This window comes from Rousettus aegyptiacus, unplaced genomic scaffold (assembly GCF_014176215.1).
Source record: "Rousettus aegyptiacus isolate mRouAeg1 unplaced genomic scaffold, mRouAeg1.p scaffold_m13_p_6, whole genome shotgun sequence".
NCBI classification, from domain to species: domain Eukaryota; kingdom Metazoa; phylum Chordata; class Mammalia; order Chiroptera; family Pteropodidae; genus Rousettus; species Rousettus aegyptiacus.
In genome coordinates, this window is record NW_023416309.1 from 37,267,022 (window position 1) to 37,292,508 (window position 25,487).

Sequence of the window (25,487 nt, forward strand, 5' to 3'; positions counted from 1 at the left end):
CAGCTCTGGTCCAGGCCAGGAGCAGCTGCATTCCTAGAGTGGGCAGGCAGTCCCACCTTTAGTGCCTTCCTCTTCCTCCATCTTGCTGGTGGCAGCGTCATCCTCCTCCTCCCGGATGATCAGCCGGCCATCAGAGCTCACTTTGAAGCCATGGTCCTTCTTCTTGCCTCGGCCAGGCCCGGGCTGTGTGGCTGGCATGGCAGAATCAGGCAGTGAGAAGATGCAAGGCCAGTCACACCCTCACCCTAACCAACAAGCCCAGGTCTGTGCCCTGGATAGGTGTCCGAAGCACAATGGTGTGCACGTGTGAGGGTGAGGGGCACCCAATGGCCTTCAGGGAAGTCACTCCCCACACTGAACCTGGCACCAAGGCAAGCCTGTTTCCTGAGCCTACGGGCCAGCTGCTTCTTGCTTACCTAGGACTCGCTGGGCCACCTTGGGGTCCAGGAAGTTGAGGGGCTCATCCCCGCCACCTTCCTTCAGCCATGCCTGGCTCTTCTGCCGGGTCAGCCTCCGCTGCTCCTTGCCCCGGCTCCTTTCCTCCTCCTCATTGTCCTCATCCTCAGAGTCAGCCAAAATCTCCTCAATGCTAAGGGCAGAGAAGCTTCAAGTCAGAGCACTCCCGGGAGAGGCAGGAGCAGCTGGGCACTGGGTGGGCTCTGGGATGGAGAAGACCAGGTCCCCAGAACTCTACCACTGGTCTCACCTGTCACCTTTGCTCTGGGCAGGCTCCTCCTCTTCTTCCTCCTCTTCCTCCTCTTCCTGGCTCAGAGCGCGGTGCCTCTTGGCACGGGCCTCGGCTTTCCGGATGTTGACCAGGACTTTGTGGTACTCCTCAGGCAGCAGCCCCTTCACTAGCTCAAACCTGAAGGGGCAACGAAGTTCTGTTGATGTGCACTGGCCAGAGGGTGCCACCCAGTTAGGAGGTGTGCAGCCAGAGCCCTTCTGGCCACAGGGGAAGGTCTTGGTTCCTCTGCCCTGCCCTTTCTCTGTTGGGTCTCTGGTGCTTTTGAAACTCCTCACCCTCTCCCCTATTCCCCCATTCAGAACACAGACCCAAACTTGCGGATGAACTTGGTGAACAGGTTCCGAAGCTTCATGCGGAAGTGCCGCCGCATATCATCTGACAGCTTCCCGATGGCTTCCATCTGCAGGGTGGAGCACCAGGGTTTCAGGGGGAGGCTGCCTCCACCTTGCCTGCCCCTTTATTGTCATCCAGACAAGGGACATTGGAGGACCAGGCCCGAATAAGAGGTGAGGGCAAGAATGGCCCTGTTCCTGGCTCAGCCCTTGGTCCAATCAGGCTCCGCAGTCTGGCAGCCCCCATCTTTCTCCTAAACCCTCCTTCATGACAATCCCTGACCTCCTTGCTGAGATTACCGCTTGAGATCTTTTCAACAGGTTTTAGTACCTTACATGCATTATTTCGTTGTATTCTTAGAGCAACCCAGTGAGGCAGATAATAACACCCCAATTTACAGATGAGAAAACTGAGGCACAGAGTTAAGTGGCTGCTAAATGGCCACAAAAGAAGAAGTTAGCCCAGGTCTAATTTCATGGCCCACGCTATGTCTCCAACACCACTGGGTTTCTCTTAGTTCCATATGTCCCTTCTATCATCCTGCCTTAATCTCTAGCTGGACTCTTCTCAAGCATTCGTGTGGCCTGCTTTGGGAAACATGGGTGGCTCATATTATCTGCAGTGTCTCTCAGTGGAGCTGAGGATAGGGCCCCACTGATCCTTTGAAGGGCTTTTTATAAATTCTAATAACTCCAGAAAAGATCCCTGCTCTGGCTGTTCTCCCATCTTTGGTCCCCAGTTAGGATGCAGGCTTTGGAGACTGGGCAAATTATCCTGATTCTAATCTGCCCCTTCTCGCCTTGACCCAAGGCTAGGTACAAAAATTATAAGCAAGAGGAACCTGGAGGTCTAATGCGATTCAACACAGCAGCAAGCAGGAAACTGAGGCAGCAGGTGCAGTGGACAGAGGGTTGGAAAGACATCTTGCTGCACACTTTTTGCCTGGCTGGAGTGGGCCAGGAAGCCAATACCAGAGGCCTCTTTCTGCAGCCCAGCAGAAAGGCCACCCAGAAGAGCCTCCTCAAACTCCAAATTCAAAATGTAAGCAAGAGAAAAAAGTGAGATGAGAGCCGTGCCAGGGAGAGCCCAGAGTCTCAGTTCTGAGCTTTGGGTTCTGTTCCCAAGACTATTCTCAATAGCACTGTGACCTGGGGAAATCTCTGGCCTCAGTTTCCTCATCTATAAAATGCGGGGTGGCCCTGCCCACTGGCATTTGCCCTGCCAGAGCCCTTGCTTCTGTGGAGGGTCCAAGGCGGGTGACATGCAGCACTACGACCCTTTTCCACTTCCGCCAGGTTGCCATTCCCCTACTGGTCCCTTCCAGGGCACCTGCATGATCTTCTGTTGCACAAGGTAACATGTAGTTAAAATATGTTGAAATTTTCTGGCCTTGCAGCTCGTTGGTTCCACGATACAGCTTGGAGGCCACGTTACCACCAAGAGGAAGGTGGGTACTTACCACCAGCTGTACATGCTTGGCCAGGTGTGTCACATCCATGACAACCACTGCCACCTTGATAAAGCCCAGTGCTGATTTGACCACATCACGTGTGCGGGAGGCCAGGAGCAGGCACACGTTTTCCAGCAGCTGCTCTACTGTGCTGGTCCCCATCAGACCTGTGATAGCCAGAGGGCCTCTGTTAGAGCTCCACCCAAACCTGAGACCTTGCCAAGTCACCAGAAGGGGAGCTTCCATGTGCCTAGCATGCTTCTGGTCACTTTCCAGGGAGTAGCTCCTCTGGTTCTTCAGCCACCCTAGGAGGAGGTGCTATTTTTCACTTCCATTTTTAGAAGTAAGAGAGTCAGGTTCCAAGAGATTCATAAATATACTGGTAAGAGGCAGAACCAGGACCAAAATCGGGGAGACCTATCTCCTCAGATCCACTCCTAGAATGGGAAGTGAGGCAGTTGTGGGGAGGTGGGAGGGTCAAGCTGGGGAGCAGAGGAGATGGGAGGTGGCTGGGCTTGGCTCCAGCTTTTCTTCCTCCCTCCTGTGACCTTTCCTCCATCTGGTAATGCCCTAACCTTCTGGGCATTTTCCTACCCTGAGGGCTTCCCATGCTTTCAAAGAAGTCGCATTTACCTTTAAACTCGAAAAGGAGGTGGGTCAGGGCCAAGATGCTACAGCTGACCATGGTAACTGCACCCACGAGGCCAGGGTAGATCAGGATGAGGTAGCGCTGCAGGGCCTCTGGGAGGACAGAGGGCAGGACAAGTTGTACCAGGGCAGAGCCCAGCCCACACACTGTATGCTGGGCCCACCGGGGAGGGGGATTATGGCCAGAGAGGAACAGCCTGCTCAGGTCCAGAGCCAGACAACACTTCCTGCCTTTTCTCTTTGACCAGTGGTTTTGAGGGGTGCTCCCCCCACGCCTGGGAGCAGAGCGTTCACCCCAGCCCCATGTCACTTGGGCCTCACCTTCCTGGCTCGGGCCAAACCGAAGGAAAGCGTGGCCCATTTCCACCAGCAGAGCAAAAGCATTCTTCCGAGCACCCACTGACACCTCCTTGGTACACAGGATCACCTGTCCAGAGAGCCCCATAAGCACATATTCCTGAGGTAGCCACCCTGAGGTTGGTGGCCTGAGGCAGAGGGGCCAGGTTAAGTGCATCCATGCTCCTGGGCAGTACATCAAGCCCATCCTCAGCCCCAATACTGCCCTCCCCTGATCCTGACAGGCCTTTAGGAGCCATACTCCAAGGAACCCCCAAAACACCCACTGCCCCAAATCCCTTACCTCCGGGACAAGGGCCGTGATGAACTCCTCATGCTCCGCTGTGAGCTTCTTCACGATATGTATGAGGCATTTCAAACGGGGCTGCAGGACAGAGGGGACAACAGTCAGAGCCCGTCAATGCTGCCCCAGTCCCTGAAGCCCCCTAAGCATCTCCACTGTGGTCCTCTCTTTGGGCAGAGCAGGACTGCCCTGGAGTCCTCACCCTCTTGGCAGGTGAGGAAGTTGTCCGCAGAGAGTCCAGCAGAGTCTTCTTCAAGTCATCCAGGTGGCTCTGCACGAAGTGGGCCCCAGGGCCCTGGGGACTGGCACATACCTCCTCCAGCACTCGGTAGGCCTTCTTCTGTACTCCATGGGCCTTGCTCTGGATGGGCACACATGGAATAGAGATGGGTAAGAAGGGTGCACTGGGGGTCCACCACCTATCTGATGACACTCCCAGAGCAGCCACCATTAACTGTGGCCAGTACTGGAGGGGATTCAGAGAAGCTGGCCCTGCCTCCTGGACTTCATGAAGTCTGATAAGAGGGGCAGTGGAGTATGGATGACAAGAGGCTAGCTCTGCTAGCTGGGGATGCTGTGGGGAGAAAAGCCAACCTGGACCTCCGATTCATTCCACTGACCTACTTCTAAGTAACACTCATGCCAGCGGCATGAACTCACAGTGCCTGGAATGTGCCAAAACTGTGAGCCTGCTCATCTTTCTACTAGAGTATTCTTCTCTCTTTCTTTGCCTAACTCCTTGCTATTCCAAAGGTGCTCTCTGTCACTCTTCCTGGACACCTCTCCTGAGGTTAGGTGGCCCTGCCCTGGACTCTGGGTCTGCCTGTATGTTTCACTCCAGAGCACTTCTCACACTATTGGGTAATTGCTTATTAAATTATTGCCGTGGTGACTTTTCAGGGGGTCACTGCTGGTCTGAGTTTGCCTGGTAGCCAGAGGACTTCACATGGGCAAAAGGGACCATTATTTCTGGGACTCTTAAAACAGTTTAATGAGGCCAGAGAGGCAGTGTGGGAATAAAAGGGGACAAGGGGGGATGAGGTGATTGGAATGGAGATTAGTCCAGGCTACGATGGCCCAGTAAGTGAGCCAGGCAAAGGAGGATGGCCTTGGTTCTACGGGAGGCATCTCAGCAGGTAAGGCCTGAGCACATCTGTGCATTTCAGTCATTTTGGCACCTATATGACAGATGGGCTAGACACCATGACAAAGCAGATAAAGACTTGATCTTGGGCAGCAGAAAAGGATGAAGACAAGACAGGCCCCAGCTTTCTAAGGAGCCCCTCCCTCCCCCCAAGTGTAGTTGCTGGGGCTCCCGGCCCTGGGTCTCACCTCTAGGTAGGGCCTGATGTTGGAGTACAGCTTGCTGATGGCAGCTTCATCTGCATGAGGAGCCAAGGCGACAACCAGGTCCAGGACAGACAATCTGCTCGGGGGACAGGAGACCAAGAAGGCACTTAATGAAGGCTGGAGTATGGCACAGACTGTCAGTGTTCTTATGTCTACTGGGTACAGGGCAGGTAGGAGAAGTCAGGGTGAGGAGGACAAGGGGCCTTGAAGAAGCTCATGAACAATAATCATAGCTTGCATCTCATCAAGTATGCATCAGGTACCAGGCACTGTTCCGGGTGCTTTACTAGAGTTAACCCCTTCAATCTTTACAGCAACCCTGCTGAAGGAAGTCAGTATGTCCACCTTACAGATGAGGACACAGAGGCAGAGTGTGTAAACAACTTGTCTGAGGTCACACAGCCCGTAAGTGGTGGATTTGAACCCAGGCAGTGAGTCTCCAGGCTATAATGCCTCTGAAGGAAAGGGTCAGTCAGGCCTGACAGTAGAGCTGGAACATTTGCTATCTCAAGTCTTTCCTAAATCATCCCAGAGATAATCCGCGGGCTTCTGCTAGACATACACTCTAGCTCCCCGGGCTGCCTCAGCTCAAATGGGGCTTTTTACCTGGTGAAGTCAGAGCTAGTCGGGTCGAGCACCTTCTCACTGGCTTTTTCCAGGAAACCATTCACCAACTGGCAGCCCCAAAAGGGTGAGAAAGAGGGAGTTGTTGAAGAGAGAAATATAGAGCAGCAGCAGGTTTCAGAACTGTGCCCTCTTCTCTATCTCCCTACACCCTATGGTTTAGAAGCCCTGAGCCCAGCCCAGCTGCCACCACTGGTTATCTGGACCCCTGTTCTCCAGCTGGCAGAGGCCCAAGTGAGGCTCGGTGGTTAGGGTCTCAGCCTTTCCAGTACACCCACCCAACAATCACCACCTGAGAGCTTTTCTCCCCATGTGTAAGCTCACCTGAGGCTCGGTAATGGTGAGATAAGTTTTGATGGTTTCCAGAATAGCCCGGCGAGGGGCTGGGGTGTCCCCAGCTGCGACAGGCTGCCCATACAGGTTAAAGAGGATTGGCAGAAAGTTCTTGGCAAAGCGGCTCACTTCGGCACGGTCAGCCTCTGGCAGAGGGACCAAAGTTTGCATAAAAGGGGCAGGAGTTGAGCCCACTGAGATGCAGCCCAGAGGCATCTTTCTGGGGGACCTATGACAGGACCATGGATGTGGGGTTTCTCTAGGACAGGAGAGGTTGAAGCCAGAGCACAGAGAACTCAGTGCCACTGTGGTCTATGCTCCCCCACGGCGCCTGTCCTGGGGCCAGCAAAACCCTGCAACACTGACTAGATAACTTCTCATAGCCGTCAGCACATTGGGAGTAAGGAGAGAAAAGGGGCAGGTTTCTGTGTCCTTGGGTCTCCAGCAGAAGCCCCAGGTCCTTGCAGAGGGTGAACTAAGGCTCAGGCAATGAGCCATAACAGGTCAAGAGATGGGGGTCAGGGGACCCATGCCATTGCAGCCACCATCCCACTAGCCCCCAACCCCAGAGCCCACATGCACCTGCTTCACAGCCCTTGGTGATGAGGGTACGCAGGGCCTGGCACACGGTGACTCTCAGGTCCGGGCGCTCATTGATGGCTGTACCCAATGTCCGCGCCAGCCCTTTGAAGGAGGTGGCCACATCCGTGGGCCTCGTGCAGAAACCAGGCAGGAGGGTCCAGATCTGGAGGGGAATGACGGTAAAGGAGAGTGACACTCAGCAACCTGCACCCCTGACCTGTCAGCCCACATCCCCCCAACTGACCCTTTACCTGCCACTGTAGGGTGTCATAGATCTTAGACTCCACCGTGCTGCCTGCCTGGGCCAGGTCCATTGCTGGAGTGTGACACAAGGACACAGTATGACCCTGGGCACCCTCCTGGCCACCAGGCCCCATTTTCACCAAAACCAAAAGCCCAATGATGAGGACAAGAATATGGGTGATTCCCCTCTTTCTAATAGATTGAAACTGTTCCTTCTAAAAACCTAAAATGACCTGTATAAAATAGAAAAGGGGTATCTCCCCATAAGCTTACTCCCCCAGGGTGGCCATTCTCTCTTATTTCTTTAAACACACATACATTTTAAAAAACATAAACAGGATTTTATTATACATAATTGTTCTGAAATCTTGTTTTATGTGACAATTATAATAAAGTTTGTAATACCTATTGAACGATTTCTATGTGACAGGCTGTGTAATGGGCACTTACATCATCATTTCTTTTAACCTTCACAATGTCACAATTATCATCCTCATTTTACAGATGAGGAGCAGATCCAGGAGTTGAATAAACTTGCCCAAAGCCAAACTGGTGTGGTTGAGCTGAGATTGAATCGAATCTGTTCAACTCACCATCTACTAAAGATGCTCACGTCAAGTCTCTCTTTTTCTTTACAATGACCCCATTGTGTCCCACCAGTGGGCTTTATACCATTACTAACTTCACTGAAACCCTATTGAGGGACGTGTCAGTTGTCTTAGTTTTTGGTAGGGACATCTCTACATATAAATAAATCACTAAGTACTTGTCTAATTATTTCCTTAGTGGAAGAGGAGGCCAAAGTCTGCCTGCCACAGGGCAGGGACCTCTAATGGGGAAAGGCCAGGCTATGCCTTGGAGCAGAGGGAAGGGACAGGCCCACTGACTTAGGCATTCAAGCACTGGATGGCCAGCTGTTTGGCAGAGGGAGGCTATCAAGTGGGGTGGGGTGCTGGACCAGAAGCCCTTCTCAACCCCCTTCCAGCGGAGGCTCCAGGACTGCAGTGAGCCCCATACCTTTGGTTTTCAGAGTGGTAGCCAGGGGCAGGAAGTAGGTAGTGAAGAAACCAAGTCGTGTTTCCCGGACATGGTCCCGGATGACGGGCAGCAGCCAGCTCCGTGGGAAGTCCAGAGTCTCTCTGGGAGGAAACAGGGACGGCCCAGTGAGGAAGAGGTGACAGCTCGGAGGGCAGCATACCCAGCAGAAGGTCCCCTGAACTAAGGAGCAGTGCAAACCCTGCTCTGGCCTTTTGATGACTCCTGTCCTGCACAGAGACTTCACCCAAAGGAGTGTACACCTTTTGGTGTCTGACCCTCCTGGAGTTCATACAGAAGCCATCTAGGGTCACACTTACTCAGAGCCATCAATTTCCAGAGGCACAGCCTGCAAAACCACCTCAGGTCCCATGCTGGCCACTGCAGCCCCCACTGCCTGGTCCAGAGCTGCTGTGTGGGGAAAATGTGGGGAGAGGCGCAGGTCACACAGGGACTGGAGGCACTGGAGCAGAAATGAGAGATTATATGTGAAGATGTGCTCACAGGGGAGGCACCCATGGCTGAGTGTGAGCCAAAGCCTATAAGACAATGGGGTCAGGAGCGTGGGCCCAGGTTAACCTCTAGGTCGGAGTTAACAAACTGATAACCAAATGTAACCCACTGATATGTCTGATCCCTCCCTGATGCACCAGAAATTTTTAAAATTCTGTATTTATTAGTAACATGTAAAAATGAGGAAATTTTACATATGAATATAGATTTCCGGTTTATCTTGAAAAATGAGAAGGTCTGCCAAAGGCCAACCCACATGCAACAACTAGCATTTTAGCAGACATTGAAGAGTGGCTGCCCCTCCAGACAGAGCTGCACCCTCTGGTTCACCACAGCCCCAGAGGAAGTCCACCCTCCCAGGAGTGGCTGGCTCCTTTCTTCCAACCAGCAATGACAACGGGGAAGAGGGGTTGTGAGTGAGGAAGGCGCCAAAAGGCCAGGAGCTGCTCCGTCTGCCTGTCTTCAGGCCCCACCCTCTCCCAGAGCTGGGGAGAATCCCTGATGTAAGTTTACTCTGGATTGCAGTTATCTCCCTGAGACCTAAGGCTGCTTAAAACACTATTCTCACTCATGGAAAGTTTAGAGAATTAAAAATTAAAAGAACAGGTAGGTGTGAGAGAGAATCACACTGGTTTCCTATTCAAAACCATCAACTCTAGCCAACACTAGTGAGCAGGTGGAGGGGCGTTCCTGTCCCTCTTCTTGTTCCTCCAAGTCACTTGCATGGGGACACAGTACTGGGTACCTGCTGTGAGCACTATGTGTGTTTGCGGAGGAGTCAAGGTGCAGAGATAACAGAGATCCCTAAAAGCCCAAAGTCTAAAAGCCCACCACCCCAACTCACCTTCTTCATCACAGGATGGGCCTGCCTCCCACATGTCTCGAAGAAGACACACAGTAGTTGCAACACAGAACTCCATGCTGCATGGAATTTGTACGTGAGGCCTTCCTCCACTGCCCTGCCAAGGGAGCAAGAAGTCAGGGTCATGGTCACACCTCCAGGCCCCAAATGAGAAGTCAATGGCTGCCACCACGATCTACAGATCACCAACTGGCCAGTAAGGGTAGGGCCCCAGGAAAGGCCAAGGAGAACTAGCATTTATGAAGTGCTCACATTGCTCCCTGTGCTAAGAGTTTAATTTATGTAATCCTCACTTAAAGGAAAACCTGTGAGGTAGGTTATTTGTTCCATATTCAAATAGGGAAACTGAGGTTCAGAGAGATGAAATAACTTGCCAGGGTCACTTTGCTAGGGGCCAAACTGGGCCTCCAAAGCCCAGGCTTTGTCACTGTCCCACACTTTCTTGGCCTGACCCGAGTGGGATGGTGGGGTAAGAACAGGCTGGGCAGAAATGGGAAGCTGCACCATGGAGGGCTGGCCCCGCGGTGAGTCCCTTCAGCATGTGCACACCTTGGTCAGCTCCATCTCCCAAAATTTTGGCCCCTGGGGGTTTGGGGCTAAAATAGCCAACAGGGGTTAGTGTGGGAAAAGGGGTGAGCTATGGGTGGGGGCAGTTCTATTCCTATTTTACTAAAACTTCATTCCGGATGTACCCACAGAAAATGGGCCTATTTCCTCATGAGAAGCAGTACCCAAAGCACCATACCTTGAGGCTCAGCAGAGAGACCCAGAGACACCAAGAATCCCAGCCCATTTCCCAGAACCACTCAGTGTGCTTGGGGCTGCAAGGCTCTTTGCTGCCCAAAAGGAGGGTGAAGATAGGTCAGTGACCATGTGATTAAGAGTGGACTCTGTGGTCAGGCTGCCACTTATTAGCTGGGTGACCTCAGCTTGCCCATCTATAAAATGGGGCCAGTACCTACCTCTGAGAACCATAGGGATTATTAGTAGATTCTATTTATTGAGTGCTTAACTACATGCCAGGTACTGTTCTGAGCACTTTACATATATTACTTCCTTTAATCTTCACCTCTATTAGTCCCCTTTGACTGATGAGGACCCTGAGGTATTGAGAGGTGCAGGAACTTGCTGCAGGTGAGTGGTCCCAGAGTCCACATTCATGAGCACCATATTATGGCACTTGGAATGTGGCCAGTGTTCATACTCATAGCAGGTGCTCTGGCATTGTGTGTACACATGGCCCAGAATAAGTGACAAGTGGAGCACTTGTCGTTATAAGGAACTTTCTACAAAGTACACTTTATTCCTTCCTATTGTGGTTGGTATGTTCTCACCTGAACATCTTGGCAACATACTGGGCAGGGCCTGAGGATGAGGTGGTCACGGAGCCAATGTCGGCCATGTGGGGAGCAACACATTCCTTCAGGGTCTCCTACAAAAAGAAGCCACAGCTGTATGGACCCAAGGAAACTCCCCAGTGCCACTGAGCCCTTCCAGGTCTCTGCTACCTACCCCAGAACCTCCTCCCAGGATGCGGCTGGAGGTCTTGGGCAAGCCTGGGGGAGACTGGGCAGCTGGTAGAACCTCTTATGCTCTCTGCTCCCCGACTAAAGCTGGGGTTGGGGGTGGGGTTGCGGTACCTGGAGGCTCTGGGTGGCAGCTGTCACCACCTGTGAGTGGGGGGAGAGAAGGCAGGTTGTCGCAGTTCCAAAAAAGCGAGGGAGATGGCCCAGTCCCAGGTCCCGCTGCAGCCTGTCAGGATGAAAGACTTCTGTGGGGTCTGGGCCTCAGGGACCTGGATGGCCCATATCCGACAACAGCCATTGATCTGTAGGGGTCTACGCCACCCTTCTGGTGGGTCATTTTTAAAGAAATTCAAACAGGTCTTCAGGGTACAAAATGAAGAGCATGCCTTTCTTCCCACACCTTTCTCCTGGACTGATCCTTGGATGTACTTCCCAGGGGGAAATCAAGGTTAAGTTTCTTAAGTACTCTTCCAGAAATTTGTATGCATATACACACATACAAAATAATATCAATTGCTAACATTTATGTAACACTTACCACATGCCAAACACTGATGTAACAATATACATGAATTCATTTAAACCTTGGGAAAAAACCCCAAAATAGAAAAACAAAACCTTGAAAACCTTGAAAAAACTGAGATCAAGTCCTATTACAATACCCATTTTAAAGATGAAGAAACTGAGGCAAAGAAAAGTCAAGTAACTTGCCCGAGGTCATCCAGCTAATGGGGAGGGGTTAGGAGTCACTCCCTGGTAGTTCATCTCAAGTGAGTATACAAATAATCGCACAATCCAAACCATTCTGCACCTTGCTTTTTCTCAATATATCTTGGAGGTCTTTCCACACCACCACGTATACATCTACTTCAATTATTTCCAATGGCTGCCTATTATTTCACTGTTTGTATTCAACCAGTCCCCTCTGGGGAAATGTTTAGGTTGTCTCTAGTTTGTACACACAACAGTTTGTTTTTCTGCCATTACCTAGGGTGCTACAACAAGCATCCTGGGCCATATACCCTGGTGCAACTGTGGGAGTCTTCCTGCAGGATAAATTCTGAGCAGAGAATGTGGCTGTTTTGCCATTTTCTGGCTCCTCCAGGTGAAAGGCAGTTTGGCACAGGAAGAACGTGGGCCTGGCTAGGCTGCAGACCTGGTAATTTAGCCACATGAGCAGCTGAATTGCAGGGCTTCGGTGTTCGGTTTAGAAAATGGGCTAAGACCGTCCTCATTGGTGGTTGTGATCAGTGCAATGAAACATGGTTGCATCACACCCAGCACCATGCCTGCGGGAACCTCAGGGGCCTCAGAGACCTTCCCTCCAGGTAAAATGAAGTCACCAATTGATATGCTTATTTTCTTCTCAGCCTTACTTGGAAAAAGTGGAATTATCAAGAGGTTACTATTAAATGGTCAAGCTCAGTTGTGATTGTTATGACAGAGGCACAAAGTATAAACTGGGTTTACAGGACTAAGAATCCCAGAGGAGGGGACCGTCAACCCAAGTGGGGAGTCGGGTAGAGCTGCAGAAAGCGGATGATATCCTCTGAGAAGGAAACCAACTGCAAAGGTGACAGCCAGGGTGACAAGATCAGGATGGTACTTGGTCCCCACCCTGAGGGTAGTGCTAGTTGGTCAACAGTCTAGCAGGAAAGGCGACAGCCTCAGCTAACACAGGCTAGGCTACCCGCCTCATGCCTCATAAAAACAGGTGGCCCACTGTACTTTCGAAGTAGAACTGCTGCCAACCCCAGGAAGCTGAAGCCCCCGCAGTTTCCAGCTCACATCCCTTCTATCCCTTCTGGCTGCAGGCTCTCAGACGCCCCTCCACCTCACCCTACCTGACCAGGTTGATGTGGGCTTTCTCCATGACCTTCAGCCAGGCCAGCAGGGGTTGTAAGTCATTCTCACTGGGAACATAGTCATACAAGGCCTAGAGGCAAGATTGAATAAGCACATGTGTCACCAAGTGCATTTGGTGGTAGCCCAAGGGCAATGACCCCTTCTATTCCTAGGCACCAGCATGTCCCAGTGATAGGCCTACACAGTCCCTTTGGCCTTCCAGCTCCAGCCTTTCTCTGCTCTGTAAAGCCTTTCCGGTTTTGTTTCTATGGGAGAAAAGTCCCCAGGAGCAGTCGAGTATAACTTGGGTCACATGACCCATTGTGAACCAGACAAAAGCCACAGAGCCCTTCTCCAGAAAAGTGAACATGAGCACATGCACACATTTTGTAAACAGTTTGGGGGAATTTATGCACCCTTCCCCAAATCCATCCACAGATCTTTGAGGTTAAGAACTCCTGCTGCAACAATATCTGTTAATACCATGAGACCATGACGAAATTGTTTATTAACTATCACCAAGTCAAGAGTCAAGGCCCCTAGCTCCTGTGGATGCTGATGAGGCTTTGGTGGCTGGTGTCCTAGCTGCCTGTCTAATGGTCTCCTACATTGGGGCAGCCTAGCTCAATCCATTTAACCTCACTCTGCAAACAAGTACCAGAGCCACTCTACTTCACCCTAACACAGCCAAGCCCCTCCCAGCTTCCACCACCAGGCCTCACCGTGATGATCTGGGCATTGAGCTCTGCAGGCAGGGTACCCGAGCCAGGCTTGGCATGGAAGAGGCTGTGAAAGGCCTGCATGGCACAGGCTGTCACGAGCTGGAGAGAAGACATAAGCTTAGTGGGGGAACTACAAAGCCAACAGCTGCCTTGTGCTCTTCAACCTCCTACTCCAGCCAGTGGGCTGGCGGGAGACCTGGGCCCCTTGAACTTCAAACATGCCCGCCATACCTGGACACTCAAAGAACTGTTGCTTTAGCAAGTCATGGCAATCATCGAAAAAAAATTTTACATGATTTAAACAAAGACAATGGGGAAACATGAACAAGATGTTTTTAACATAATGGGCTAAGAAAGAAAGATATAACTGGTTTGTATACTCTAATAAGAGTTGTATTTTCACGTTTTTATGTATGTTTACCCAAAGAGAAAATGTCTGAAAGGATACACAGCAAGTTGTTTTAAATGGCTTTTTCCTTCTAAACAATGATCATCTTATTTATATAATACTTTAAAATATGTATGTGAACTAACACTATGAGAGAATATAAAAGGATTAAGAGAATTGTGCTAGGATGACAGAAATGCACGAGACAGTTTTTATGTATCTTTAAAGCCATTTACTGATTTGTTAGTAAGCAAAAGAAAGAAAAAAGAAGGAAGGAAGGGAGGAAGGGAGGGAGGAAAGAAGAAGAAGAAAAAATAAAGTAGAGCTTGAGGTAGGGAAAGGACAATGTTTTACCAGCCCCATTATGGCTCTACCCTGCTCTACCCTGATCTCTGAGGCCAGGTCCCAACTGGACCAGGACCCTGAAGACAGCTCAGTCTTTCTGACACCAGAGATGAGCTGCCAGGCCTTGTTTCTGGACTGATCGGGAAGTTCTCTGAGCACACAGCCATGTCCCTTCCAACCTGGAGGGGCATGGGGTCTGCAGCTATGCACCCACCTCCCTTGGCATGCCCCCACCCAATGGCTCTTGCAGCCTGAGCTCACCACATGGCTCAACGTCATGACTCTGAGGAGAGTCTCACTGCAGCTCTTCACCAGGCCTTCCGGGAAGCAGGGCAGCAGGTCCTTCAGCAGCGTCAGCATGTGCAGTGTGGTGGTGGCCTCCTTGGAGCCTGGCAGAAAAAGGGTTGCTGAGACTCCAGCCAACTCTCTGCAGTAGGCCCTGTCCTCCCCAGCCGGCCCCAGCTCCCACACACCCTGCCCGCAGCCTGGCTCCCACCTCCAGACTTCTCAATTTCCTGGATGCAGAACTTGGCTGTGGAAATGGCAGCAGGATGATGGGCAGGGGCCTTCTCACCAAACATGAATTCACTGCCCTTGAGGACTGAGCACACTCCATGCTGGGCAGCCTTCCGGATCTGAGGGGCAAGGAAAGGGTGTCAGGTCCAGGTTAACATCTAACCAGCAGCTAGGGTGGTCTGCACAACCATCCGCCAGCAATCAGTGACTGCACACCTCCTGATGATACGCCCAAGGCTTCGCATGTAGATGCCCAAGCTGCGGAGTGAGACAAATTTCAGCTCCAATCCCCACTGTCCTCTTAGGCCGCCAAACAGCCCTAAGTAAGCCAAGCAACTTAATCTCTGAGCTTCTGTGTCCTCATCTTTACAAGAAGGATTCATTCACTCATTAGATGTCAGCAACACTGAATGTTCACCAAGCCGTCACTGTTCTTAGTGCTGGCGGTGTGGAAGTGAACAGAGCAAAGAACTCATGTTCTACTTAGGAGGCAGAAAATAAACAATTGTATACCAGAAGATAAAAGTACTCTGCAGACAATAAAGTAGGGGCTGTTACTTTTTATATGGTGGTCAGAAAAGTGTCACTTCATTAAAGTGACATTTCTGCAGAGACCCGAAGTGAGGAAGGACCACGTGGAGACCCAGTGCTCAACACAGAAGCGGTTACTAAGACTGTTACTTTTATTACATGCTCCCTGCCCTAAATTTCATGAGGAAATAGACTTGCCAACCACCACTTACTGAGCACCTGCTATAAGCAGGAGCTGCACCAGGACTATGAGGAACGCCAGAGTCTTCCCACACCCTCGAAGCAAAGTTGGTATTATTATCCCTATTTCACAACTACGGAACTGAGACTCGGAGATTAAGTAACTTGCCTAAGGTCATGGCAAAACTGGAGTCCAGCATCCAACTCAGTTCTATGTGACTCCGAAGCCCCGCTCCGGCCCCACTCCTGCAATTGCAACTAGCATGTCGCTGCCTAGAAGGGCCTGACATCCCCCAAGTAGGAGGAGGAGCTGCCCTGTGCCTTCTGGAGCTGAGCGGATGAATCCTCAGAAGCAGGAAGCAGAACCTCAGGGCAAGAGCCGGACTGGAGGTAAGCTCTCTGATCCCACTCAGTCAAGCCAGCCCAGCCCCACCTCTTGGAGTGGCTTGGCTCCCTCCTGTATTTTAGGGACTCAGTAGCCTCACCTTGGGCTTGGCATGCACGGTGAAACTCAGCAGTCCATGGTACACCTGCAGGGTCACAGGGTAGCCCCAGGCCTCCAGATCCTGCTTTCGCAGAAGGGTGGCCATGCACGAGAGGACCTTGAAGAGAAAAGTCAGACTCTCTCAGCTCCACCCACTTCAGACAGGTGGGAATAAAGCCCAGGTCCTCACTGACCCCAGAAAATCCCACGTGAGTAATGGAGTGTCCATACCCCTCCTAGGGAGCAAGCAAGCTTAAGCCTAATCAGATGGTCCCTGGGAGATGGTAGAGGGGAAACTGAAACCCAACCACTAACCCATCGGAGGGCAGAGGTGGAGCCACTGCTGGCATGGGCTGACATGATATCCATGAAGGCTTTGGAGGTATCAGAGAACTTCTTAATGAGCACAGGGCTGGGCACTCTGTGGGGAGAGAACAGAGAAAGTCAGAACCCTAGAGGGGCCTCTGAGAGCAGCTGGTATAGCCCCACCCTGGTCTGGAGGAAGCTGGACAGAGGGAGGCAGTGCTGGTCTAGTCACTCAGAGAGTAAGCAAGTCAGGACAGGAGCTCAACCTTCCTGACACCCGGTCAATGAGCTCTACATGGCACCTGAGCTCCCCAATTTCTTCACCTTCTCCACTACCCATTCTCTATACTACCCAAGATGGGCCTTTAAAACTCATCCCAATTCTCTCTCCATTTTTCCCCTGGCTGCTGGGCCCCAGATATCCTAGCGCCAACATTCCACCCCATCCATCCAGCTCCAATGACTGTACCAGGGCTGCCTCCTTTTCAGGCACCAGCACTCACTCTGTCTACAACATCCCAAGCCACCCCTGGACTCTGATGTTATAGAATATCACCAGATACTCCAGTATCTTTTCATTCTTTTAAACAATTCCCTGATCCTCCTCCCATCCACACCCTCTTATCCTCTCCACAAAGTGCCTTGGGGTTCAGACAGGAGCTAGGACTCACCGCTTCAGGACAAGGTTCAGCAGGTAAGCAACAGCAGCCAGGGACTCTGGGGACTCCACTGCTTCCATGGTTGTCATCTGAGGGCCAGACCACCAAGTGTGAACAGGAAATGTGTCACACTGGGCACATGAGGTGCTGGGGGCACCTCATGTACCCAACAAAATGGTTATAACCAAGAATCTTGGTGTCAAAGTTCAAATCCCAGCTTTGCCACTGTGTGACTTTGGGTTAGCAACTTAACCTTTCTGTGACTCAGTTTCCTCATTTGTAAAATAAGGATAATATCTCCTACCTATATAAGTTGTGAGGTTTAATTGAATTAATATACGTGAAACAATCAGACTACTGTCTGGCACATCATAAAAAACCTGTATTGCTATCTATTTCATTATTCTACAGCAGATTAGTAAATTTTTATTGCAAAGGGATAGATGATAAATATTTTAGGCTTTGCAGGCCACAAATGGTGTCTGTTACATATTCTTCTTTGAGTGTTTTAACAATTCTTTAAAAATGTAAAAACCACTCTTAGCTCTCAGGATATACAAAAACAGGCCATGGGTCAGATTATGCCTTTGTTTTGTTTTGTTTTCAGATCATGTTTTTGGGCAGTAGTTTGCCAACCCTATTCTATAGTAGTGATTCTCAAACTTTTACACCCTTAAAAATTATTGAGGATTCCCCAAAGACTTTTTGTTTTTGTAGGTTGCACTTACTGATATTCACCATATTAAAAGTTAAAAGTAATAAAAATTACAAACACAAGAATATGCAAGCACAATTCCATTAGCTATCAAAATAATGTCATCAGACGTCACATAACTTCTGGAAAACTCCAAGGTACACTCCTGAGAGAGTGAGAGTCAAAGAGGTAAATGATGTTCGAGTACTAACATGGAAATAATTTTGACCTAGCCGACTCCCCAAAAGGGTCTTGGGGACCCCCAAACCACATTTTGAAAACTAGTTTTCTAGAGGATCCCTTGGGTTTTACTCAGCTTCACAGATCAAGGGGAAAAAACCTAGAGTAGTGGATTTTTGTTTTACACAAATAATGCAGCAAACACCACCAGCCTTACCAAACCACTGGGAAATGACAGAAGCACTTTCACCTGTTCAAGGTTTTCCTCCTCTCCCCACATGCCAGGAACACCCATCTTCTTTCTATAGCCCGAATAACCTGCTACTCTGAACACCCACTCTCTAGTCACATCCGCTTACCAGTGCTGCAAAGTACTCAGTCTCCGTCTCCTTCCCTCCCTGAGAACGAATCACCTCAGTGACAGCAGCCAAAACAGCACAGATCTGTACATGAGGGAAAAGGCACCTATGACATTTTAGATATAACTCAACCCCAGGGTAACTCTTTTTCTTGCTCCTTCACAAGCTAGTCTCCTCATAGCCTGCAGATAGGCAAGATAAACAGTGTTCAGAGCAAGGGAACACACCACCACAGGGCCCACCACATAGGAAATTCAGATGTTAGTCAAAATTCCACCTCTATGACGCCATCTCTCATAGAAATATCTACACAAATGTGCAAGCATTTATGCACAAGTATGTTCACTGCAGAAACAAACTGAAACAACCAAGCAGCCATCAACAGGGGATTAATATTATAATATTAATAATAATGATAGAATCAAATGTTATGTAACTATAGAAAAGAAGGAATAACTATGTATATTAACATATAAATGCTGTTTAGTGGGGAAAAAGTTGCAGAACACTATATAAAAATATAAATAATATTTAAAATCATAATCATGTTTCAGTAAACAAACAAAATGCATATAAAATATACAAAAAAGGCTAGAGCAGCAATGTTGACAAGAGGCTAGTGAGCAGTTAAAATATGACTAGTGTGACTGAGGTACTGAATCTTCATTTTTTAATTATTTTTTTAATTTTTTAAAATTTATTTTTTTATGGTGACATGGTTAACGAAATCCAATAAGTTTCAGCTGTACACTTTAACAGTAAGGCATATATATGTATATTTACACTGTGTGTTCACCTCCCAGTTAGATTTCTTTCTGTCACCACATAGTTTACCCCTTTTACCCCATCTACCTCCCCCCAGTACTGAATTTTTAAAATTTTTAGTTAAACTTAAAAACAAAGACTTAAGCCAATTATTTGAAAACAGATTTAGAACAATTTAGGTATATGAATCTACTTTCCAACTGTAAGTTTTATGAACTCTAAATACAAATAAAATATTTTCAATGAAGCTTTAGCATCCAAATGGAGATGTGAAGGGTAAAATACAGACAAGATTTTTAAGCCTTAGTACGATAAAAATAATGTAAAACATCTCATTATTTTTTATGTTGATTATATGTTGAAATGATAATTTTTGGATACATTGGGTTAAATTAAATGTATTATTAAGATTAATTTCACCTGCTTTTTACTTTTTTTTTTAACGTGGCCATTAGAAGATTTAAAGTTATATATGTGGCTTACATTACATTTCTTTTGGGACAGAAGGTAGATACACAATGACTCATTAACAGTAGCTATCATGAAGGAGTTAAGTTGGTAGAAAACTTTCACATTTTTTCTACTTACATCACTTTGGTATCATGTATAATTTTGACATTTTTCATTTAAATGAAAAAATATAAATATACAAAATTTAAAAATATAAACTAAAAGAAGTTAATTTAGTTGTTAGATAAAACATTTCTAACCACTGTTACTCAGCATTAATTTACTCAACAAGTCTTTCTTGAAAATATTCTATGTAAAAACTCCTGGGCTAGGTACAGTTAAAAAGAGAAATGTTTGGAAAACATTTCTACCCTCAAGAATTTTACACTTGAGCAAGAGAGATGTCAGAAAAAGCAGAAAGTGGAACCTACCCTAGGAGAAGTGATAGGTAGGAGACACAAAGGGTAGGAGAAGCGACCCACCATCCAGAAATGTCAGCTGCTGTCGCCAAACAGCAAAGCCCTCATTGGAATAAAAAGCATGTGTCCGGTCCCTCTGCACTATCACACGCCATCCTTACTCTCCCCCCTACCTCCTTATGGGCAGCAGAGTTGGAATCCCAGAAGCGCTGCACTTTGCTAAAGGTGACATTGGTGCAGTCGGAGAGGCCACTCAGGAAGGTGGCCGAGGACTTCTCCGTGAGAGCCGGCGCCTCCTCTTCTTCCACAGCCATTTCAGAGGCTTCACTTTTGCCCAGGCGCAGGGACCCTGACTGCAACTCATTATGCAACTTTACGGCATCAACTGTTAGGTCGCTCTTTCCTGAAAACCGGAGCACAAGGTAAGGCACCGCACACCGCCCCCCACCCTGCCCCAACATACACACACTTCTACCCAAACCTCCTTTTGGCCAAAAAAGAACCACCCCTACGAAACGAACCGGCAGAGTCCAGGCCCCCAACCTAAGAGGCTGAATTCTGAAGACGGTCTGCCTCATCAGCCCAGAAATGGAACCCTCCAGGTAAAATTTTCTCTTTCCCAGTCCTAAGTGACAGTGGGAGTCAGTCGACTGGGGGCTGCGCTCAGGGAATATGGGAAATAAATGAAGGCGAAAGCTCTTTGAAAGCCGCCAGGTTACTTATAGCCATGAGTTCCAACTCTTACATCTGTGGTCATTTCCTACTGTGGACTCAGGTTCCGTATTTGTTAAATGGGGAGAGTGGGCCTTTACGACAGCTCCAGATCGGACATTCCCCAAGAGATGAAAGGTCCAATGTCTGGGCCACAGAGGCCCAGACCCAAACAGACCCAGGCACGCCCAGAACCCTGCCGCAGACCGTGCCCAGGTTTCGATCCTACTACCTGAGGGCCGGCTGAAGAAGCGGCTGCGGGCGGCCTGGCGGTGGCGGCAGATGGCAGGGTTGCTGTCGCTGCTATGGCCTTTCTTCCAGCGTTTCAACTTGGCAGAGACACCAGAAGGCAACTTCCCTGAGCGACCCATGTCGACTAAGCTTAAAGGACCGGCTTCCAGGGACGCAGAAACACACGCAGAGCCCACGTGGGTCCGCAGTCCTCTTCACTTCCTTTTCCTCTGGCGCCACTTCCGGATTCGCGTCCGTTACCGTGGCAAAACAGTCAACATCCGGTTTTACCTTTCCTCCAGACTCAAGATCCCTGCCTCGTGACAGCGCTCAGTTCCCTCTTGTTAATCTCGTCTAATTTCACTTGAGAACCAGCAACCAAACCAGAGCTGATTCTCAATTTCCTGCCACAGAACCCAAAACCTTACAAAAGATGTTTTCCTCCCTCACTTCAAATCAATAAATCTGATTTTGTCAGACTAAGGCTTGATCCTGGTGAGTTTGAGCTGATTAGGCTTTAAACAATCATTTTTACATTTTTTAACTTCTTATTGATAAGACACTTCGATAAGTCAACCTTTTAAATGAACTAGGAGTTGACAAAATTTTTTGCATCCGCTTCTTTCATTTGATACAGTGTGAGTTTTTCCCCTTACTATGATCTAATGTGTTCACCCAAAATTCATGTGTTGAAATTCTGACTCGAAAAGATGAAGGTATTGGGAGAGTCTTTGGGAAGTGCTTAAGTTTTGAGGGTGGAGCCCTCATGAATAGAATGGGTGCCTTATAAAAGAGAGCTCAGAGAGATAGATTCCTAGCCTCTTCGACCAAATGAAGACACAGGGAAAAGGCACCGGCTATGAACCAGGAAGTGGGCCCTTATCCAGCAATACTGGCCCCCCCTATTGCAGACTTCCAGTCTCTGGAACTGAAAGAAATAACTTTCTTGTTATTTATAAGCTACAAAAATGACAAAACTGAAGCTACCCTACTTCAGGCACATCCTGAGAAGGCAAATTCTTTGGAAAAGAATGCTGGAAAAAATAGAAGTCAGCAGGAAAAAAGGAAGACCAAATACAAGATAGATTGACTCCATAAGAAAAAGTCATGTGCAGGAGCTGAGCAGGTCTGCTGAGGACATGATTTATGGACATCACTCATTGATAGGGTCACCATGAGTCAAAGTCAGAGCCAACTCAACAGCACATAAGCTACCCAGCCTGTGCTTTTTGTTATAGCAGCCAGAACAGATTAAGACACCTCTTGTTCTTAAATATCCTGCAACAAAGGTTCTTTGAATAATAAGTATATGTGTGTTGTGGAGAGAAGAAGAGGGACTGAAACAAGTGCACAAATGATAAAAATTCAAGAATAAATGTAAATACCAATAATTGTGATCGGTCTTTATTTAGTCAAATTGAGATAGTCTTTCATTCCACAGTTAGAAACACAAAGCTCAAAACATATATTTCTGAGGGATTTAAGAGATAACAAAGAATGGATTTTGTTCCACAAATCAAAGAGCTGGGAATGAAGAGTAAAGAGAAGGCTGGAGAGAAATTCGTAAAACTACAATGTTGGTGCTGGAAGCAGACACCTGAAGGGTCATCTAGATCATAGGTCACATGCTAGTTAGTGTCAGTATTTTTACTATTCTGCAGTAAAATAAGTACAATATAATGATGCCGGTGTTCAAATGCCCTTTCTATTGAGAATAAATGGAAGGTTTTTTTTCAAATACTATTATTTACCAAAATAGAGAGTTGCCAACCTTTTGTCATACATTCTCCTTTTGAAAACAAGTTTACTAATGTGTGAAACTTCAAAATATCTGCAAACCAACTCTTCATTTGAATATCTGAACCAACTGTTCATTTTGCCAAGTCCAGAAGGTGAAGTGATTTGCGCAAGTTTTCACAACTTGGTAGTTTATTCGATGAGCCACCAAAATTGCCACCCATAAAAGCATAGGTTGATAACTGGAATATATTAAATGTAAGAAATTCTGCTCATGAAAAGACATCATAAAGAACATTAAGAGGTGAGCCAAAGAGCAGAAGAATCTATGGCTATGCCACCCTGAACGTGCCCCCTCTCGTCTGTTCTCAGAAGCTAAGCAGGGTTGGGCCTGGTTAGTACGTGGATGGGAGACCATCTAGGAATACCAGGTGCTATAGGCTTTCCAAAAAAAACCAAACAAACAATAGGAGGAGATATTTGCAATATGTATAACTAATGAAGTACATTAGAATACATTTTAAAAATCTTACAAATCGATAAGAACAAGGCAGACAATTCAATAAAAAGAGTGAGCAAGAGGCATGAATGGGCACTTAACAAAAGTGGATATCCAAATGTCCAATAAACATACAAAACAATGCTCAGTCTCATTAATCGACAGGGAAATGCAAATTAAACCACAATGAAATGTCACTACACACCCACCAGAATGGCTAAAATTAAAAAGACTAGCAATACTAAGTGTTGGTGAGGATGTGGAACAACTGGCCACATGTGCTACTGGTGTGAGTACAAACTGATACTATCACTTTGAAAAACTACATGCTATGGGTGGTCAACATACAATGCAAAATACGTATGACTTACTGTTGAATTGTACACTTGAAACTTACTGGATTTTGTTAACCAATGTCACTATAATAAAATAAATAAAATAAAATAAAATAAAAAATAATAAAATAAAATAGATAAAGCAAGAAAAAAGGAAAAACTGCATGGTAATATTTACTAAAACTGAATACACTGATTATACTTCATAAGCCAGCAATTCACTACAGGCTATGTACTCAACAGAGATATATGCTTATATGCATAAAATACATAATAATGTTCATATTAGCCAAATAGTGGAAATGACCCAATGTCCATCAACAGTAGAATGAAGAAATAAATTGCGGCATATGGATATAATGGCATACTATAGTATTCGGGTGGATACAGCAATGCCACAGTAGGTATGATCTAAGTTGAGTAAAAGACTCCAGACACAAAAAAAGTACATATTGCATGATTCCACTTAGATGAAGTTCAAAAGCAAACATCACTAATCTAAAATATTAGAAGTCAGGATAGCAGTTACCATGGTGGTAATTCTCAGAGCAGGCACAAGGATGTGGTAATATTCTAATTTTTTATCAGAAAGGAGTTTACATGGATGTATTTGATAATTCAGTGAGCTGGGCACTAATGATTTGTGCACTTTTCTGTATATATTAAACTTCATTGATTTACTTTTTATTTTTAGTAAATAAAAATTTTTACTAAATATTTTTATTTAGCAGAGAGAGTATAAAGACTGTTGATATGAGAAAGCGTCTTTGCAGAGAAGTCAGAGCCCAGCTCTGACTTAGGCCCCAACCGTAGGAGTCAACACCACTACCCTCCACTCCTGGGACACAGGCTGAGACCTGTGCAGTAAGGGTGAAAAAGGGGAACTGGTGGCCTGGGGAGGAAGAGGAAGCTGATTTTGGAAGCTGTTGTAGAAAAACTGATGTTCATGCCCAGAGGTCTAGATGTGGGGACAGTTGCTGAGAGAGAGCAGAGAAAGTGTTAGTTTTGAGTCTGTAAGTACTTTACCACACACTCTGAGCAAGGCTTTAACCTATCTGAATCTTCCCTTCATATTCTGAAATTGGTAATAATAATACTGAACCTACTGGGCTACTGTGAGGATTCAATATGAATGTGTGTGCGTGTCAATTCCCAAAATTATAGTGGTATATTGCAAAGGATGTGGTCATGCATCTTTGCCACCAGAGGGAGCTCTGCAAACAAGTTAAGGCTAAAATCCTACAGAGAGGCAGCCATACCTGCTGAGGAGGCTGGGATTTTGCAAATCAGTTGGGGAGATGAAGAGGGCCAGGGCAATGGCAACTTTCTTATGCTTTTCCTAAGCCGTAGACACCTCTGACTAGATAGAGCGCCTGGATGAGCCCCCAGTCTGAAATAGGCACTGGAGGGGCTACAGAACATCTGCTGGCCCTCCATCCTGAGGCACTTTGCTTAGAGGCTCCTCTAAGAGGCATGTGGTGCCAAGAGAGGAGACAAGAGGCATCCAGATGGCCAGAGCACACACTGTGTCAACCCTACTACACCCCAGGGTTCACCTTTTTTGGTGAAGAACCAACCTCTCAATCCCTGAATTCCTGTAATGTCTTCCATCCGGAAGCATCAGCCATCTCCATGATTAGCCACAGTACATAAAGCTAATAAGGACCACTCACATCTGTAGGATGGGCCCTGTAGTTATACTCTCTGGGTTAGAATCCAAGGACTACCACTTGCTGTGTGACCTGAAGCAAATCAGCTTCTTCTATAAGCCTCAGTTTTCCTCATGTAAAATGGAGATAAGAATGTTTACTCATCTAGGGCCATGCTACCCTGAACAAGACTGATCCTGTCTGACCTCGGAAGCTAAACAGGGTCGGGCCTGGTTAGTACTTGGATAGGAGACCAGCTAGGAAGATCAGGTGCTGTAGGCATAAAAAATAATAAATAAATAAATGCATACATACATAAATAAGAGATTGTAAGCTGACAAGGTCCTTGCAATCTGTGGGGTAAACCAAGGGTTGCCTTGCTTCAAAAAGAAAAAAAGAAAAAAAGAAAGAAAGAAAGAAAGAAAGAAAGAAAGAAAGAAAGAAAAGAAAAAAAAACAATAATGCTTACTCATAGGGTTTATGAGAACTAAATAAGACAATACATGTAAAGTGCTTAGTACACTCCCTGGCACATAGTGAACGGGCAATAAATGTGAGCTAATTATTATCCAAAACACTTTCCCACCCATAATCT

At 47.5% G+C, this 25,487-nt stretch overlaps 1 protein-coding gene and 2 pseudogenes across 1 annotated transcript in view; 2 read left to right on the forward strand and 1 right to left on the reverse strand.

The window, feature by feature from the left end:
* RRP12 (ribosomal RNA processing 12 homolog) overlaps positions 1-20,881 on the reverse strand; it is a 29,473-nt gene extending 8,592 nt beyond the window's left edge. Inside the window, exons 1-29 of the mRNA XM_016164263.2 lie at positions 20,674-20,881; positions 19,904-20,133; positions 18,097-18,180; positions 16,876-16,952; positions 16,214-16,319; positions 15,900-16,016; positions 14,684-14,822; positions 14,449-14,576; positions 13,455-13,553; positions 12,732-12,823; positions 11,002-11,113; positions 10,696-10,793; positions 9,344-9,458; positions 8,307-8,449; positions 7,969-8,090; positions 6,960-7,024; positions 6,709-6,871; positions 6,118-6,272; positions 5,776-5,843; positions 5,152-5,245; positions 4,022-4,180; positions 3,820-3,900; positions 3,501-3,606; positions 3,165-3,272; positions 2,541-2,698; positions 1,057-1,148; positions 707-865; positions 417-589; positions 57-191 (exon numbers count right to left, since the gene is read on the reverse strand). Of these exons, the coding sequence (XP_016019749.2) occupies positions 57-191; positions 417-589; positions 707-865; positions 1,057-1,148; positions 2,541-2,698; positions 3,165-3,272; positions 3,501-3,606; positions 3,820-3,900; positions 4,022-4,180; positions 5,152-5,245; positions 5,776-5,843; positions 6,118-6,272; positions 6,709-6,871; positions 6,960-7,024; positions 7,969-8,090; positions 8,307-8,449; positions 9,344-9,458; positions 10,696-10,793; positions 11,002-11,113; positions 12,732-12,823; positions 13,455-13,553; positions 14,449-14,576; positions 14,684-14,822; positions 15,900-16,016; positions 16,214-16,319; positions 16,876-16,952; positions 18,097-18,180; positions 19,904-20,133; positions 20,674-20,812 (3,517 nt within the window). The 5' untranslated portion in view covers positions 20,813-20,881. The remainder of the gene's footprint in view (positions 1-56; positions 192-416; positions 590-706; positions 866-1,056; positions 1,149-2,540; positions 2,699-3,164; positions 3,273-3,500; positions 3,607-3,819; positions 3,901-4,021; positions 4,181-5,151; positions 5,246-5,775; positions 5,844-6,117; positions 6,273-6,708; positions 6,872-6,959; positions 7,025-7,968; positions 8,091-8,306; positions 8,450-9,343; positions 9,459-10,695; positions 10,794-11,001; positions 11,114-12,731; positions 12,824-13,454; positions 13,554-14,448; positions 14,577-14,683; positions 14,823-15,899; positions 16,017-16,213; positions 16,320-16,875; positions 16,953-18,096; positions 18,181-19,903; positions 20,134-20,673) is intronic.
* A 1,852-nt stretch (positions 20,882-22,733) lies between these two features.
* On the forward strand, positions 22,734-22,852 carry LOC118604112 (annotated as a pseudogene).
* A 2,203-nt stretch (positions 22,853-25,055) lies between these two features.
* LOC118604176 lies at positions 25,056-25,174 on the forward strand (annotated as a pseudogene).
* Positions 25,175-25,487: the final 313 nt, after the last annotated feature.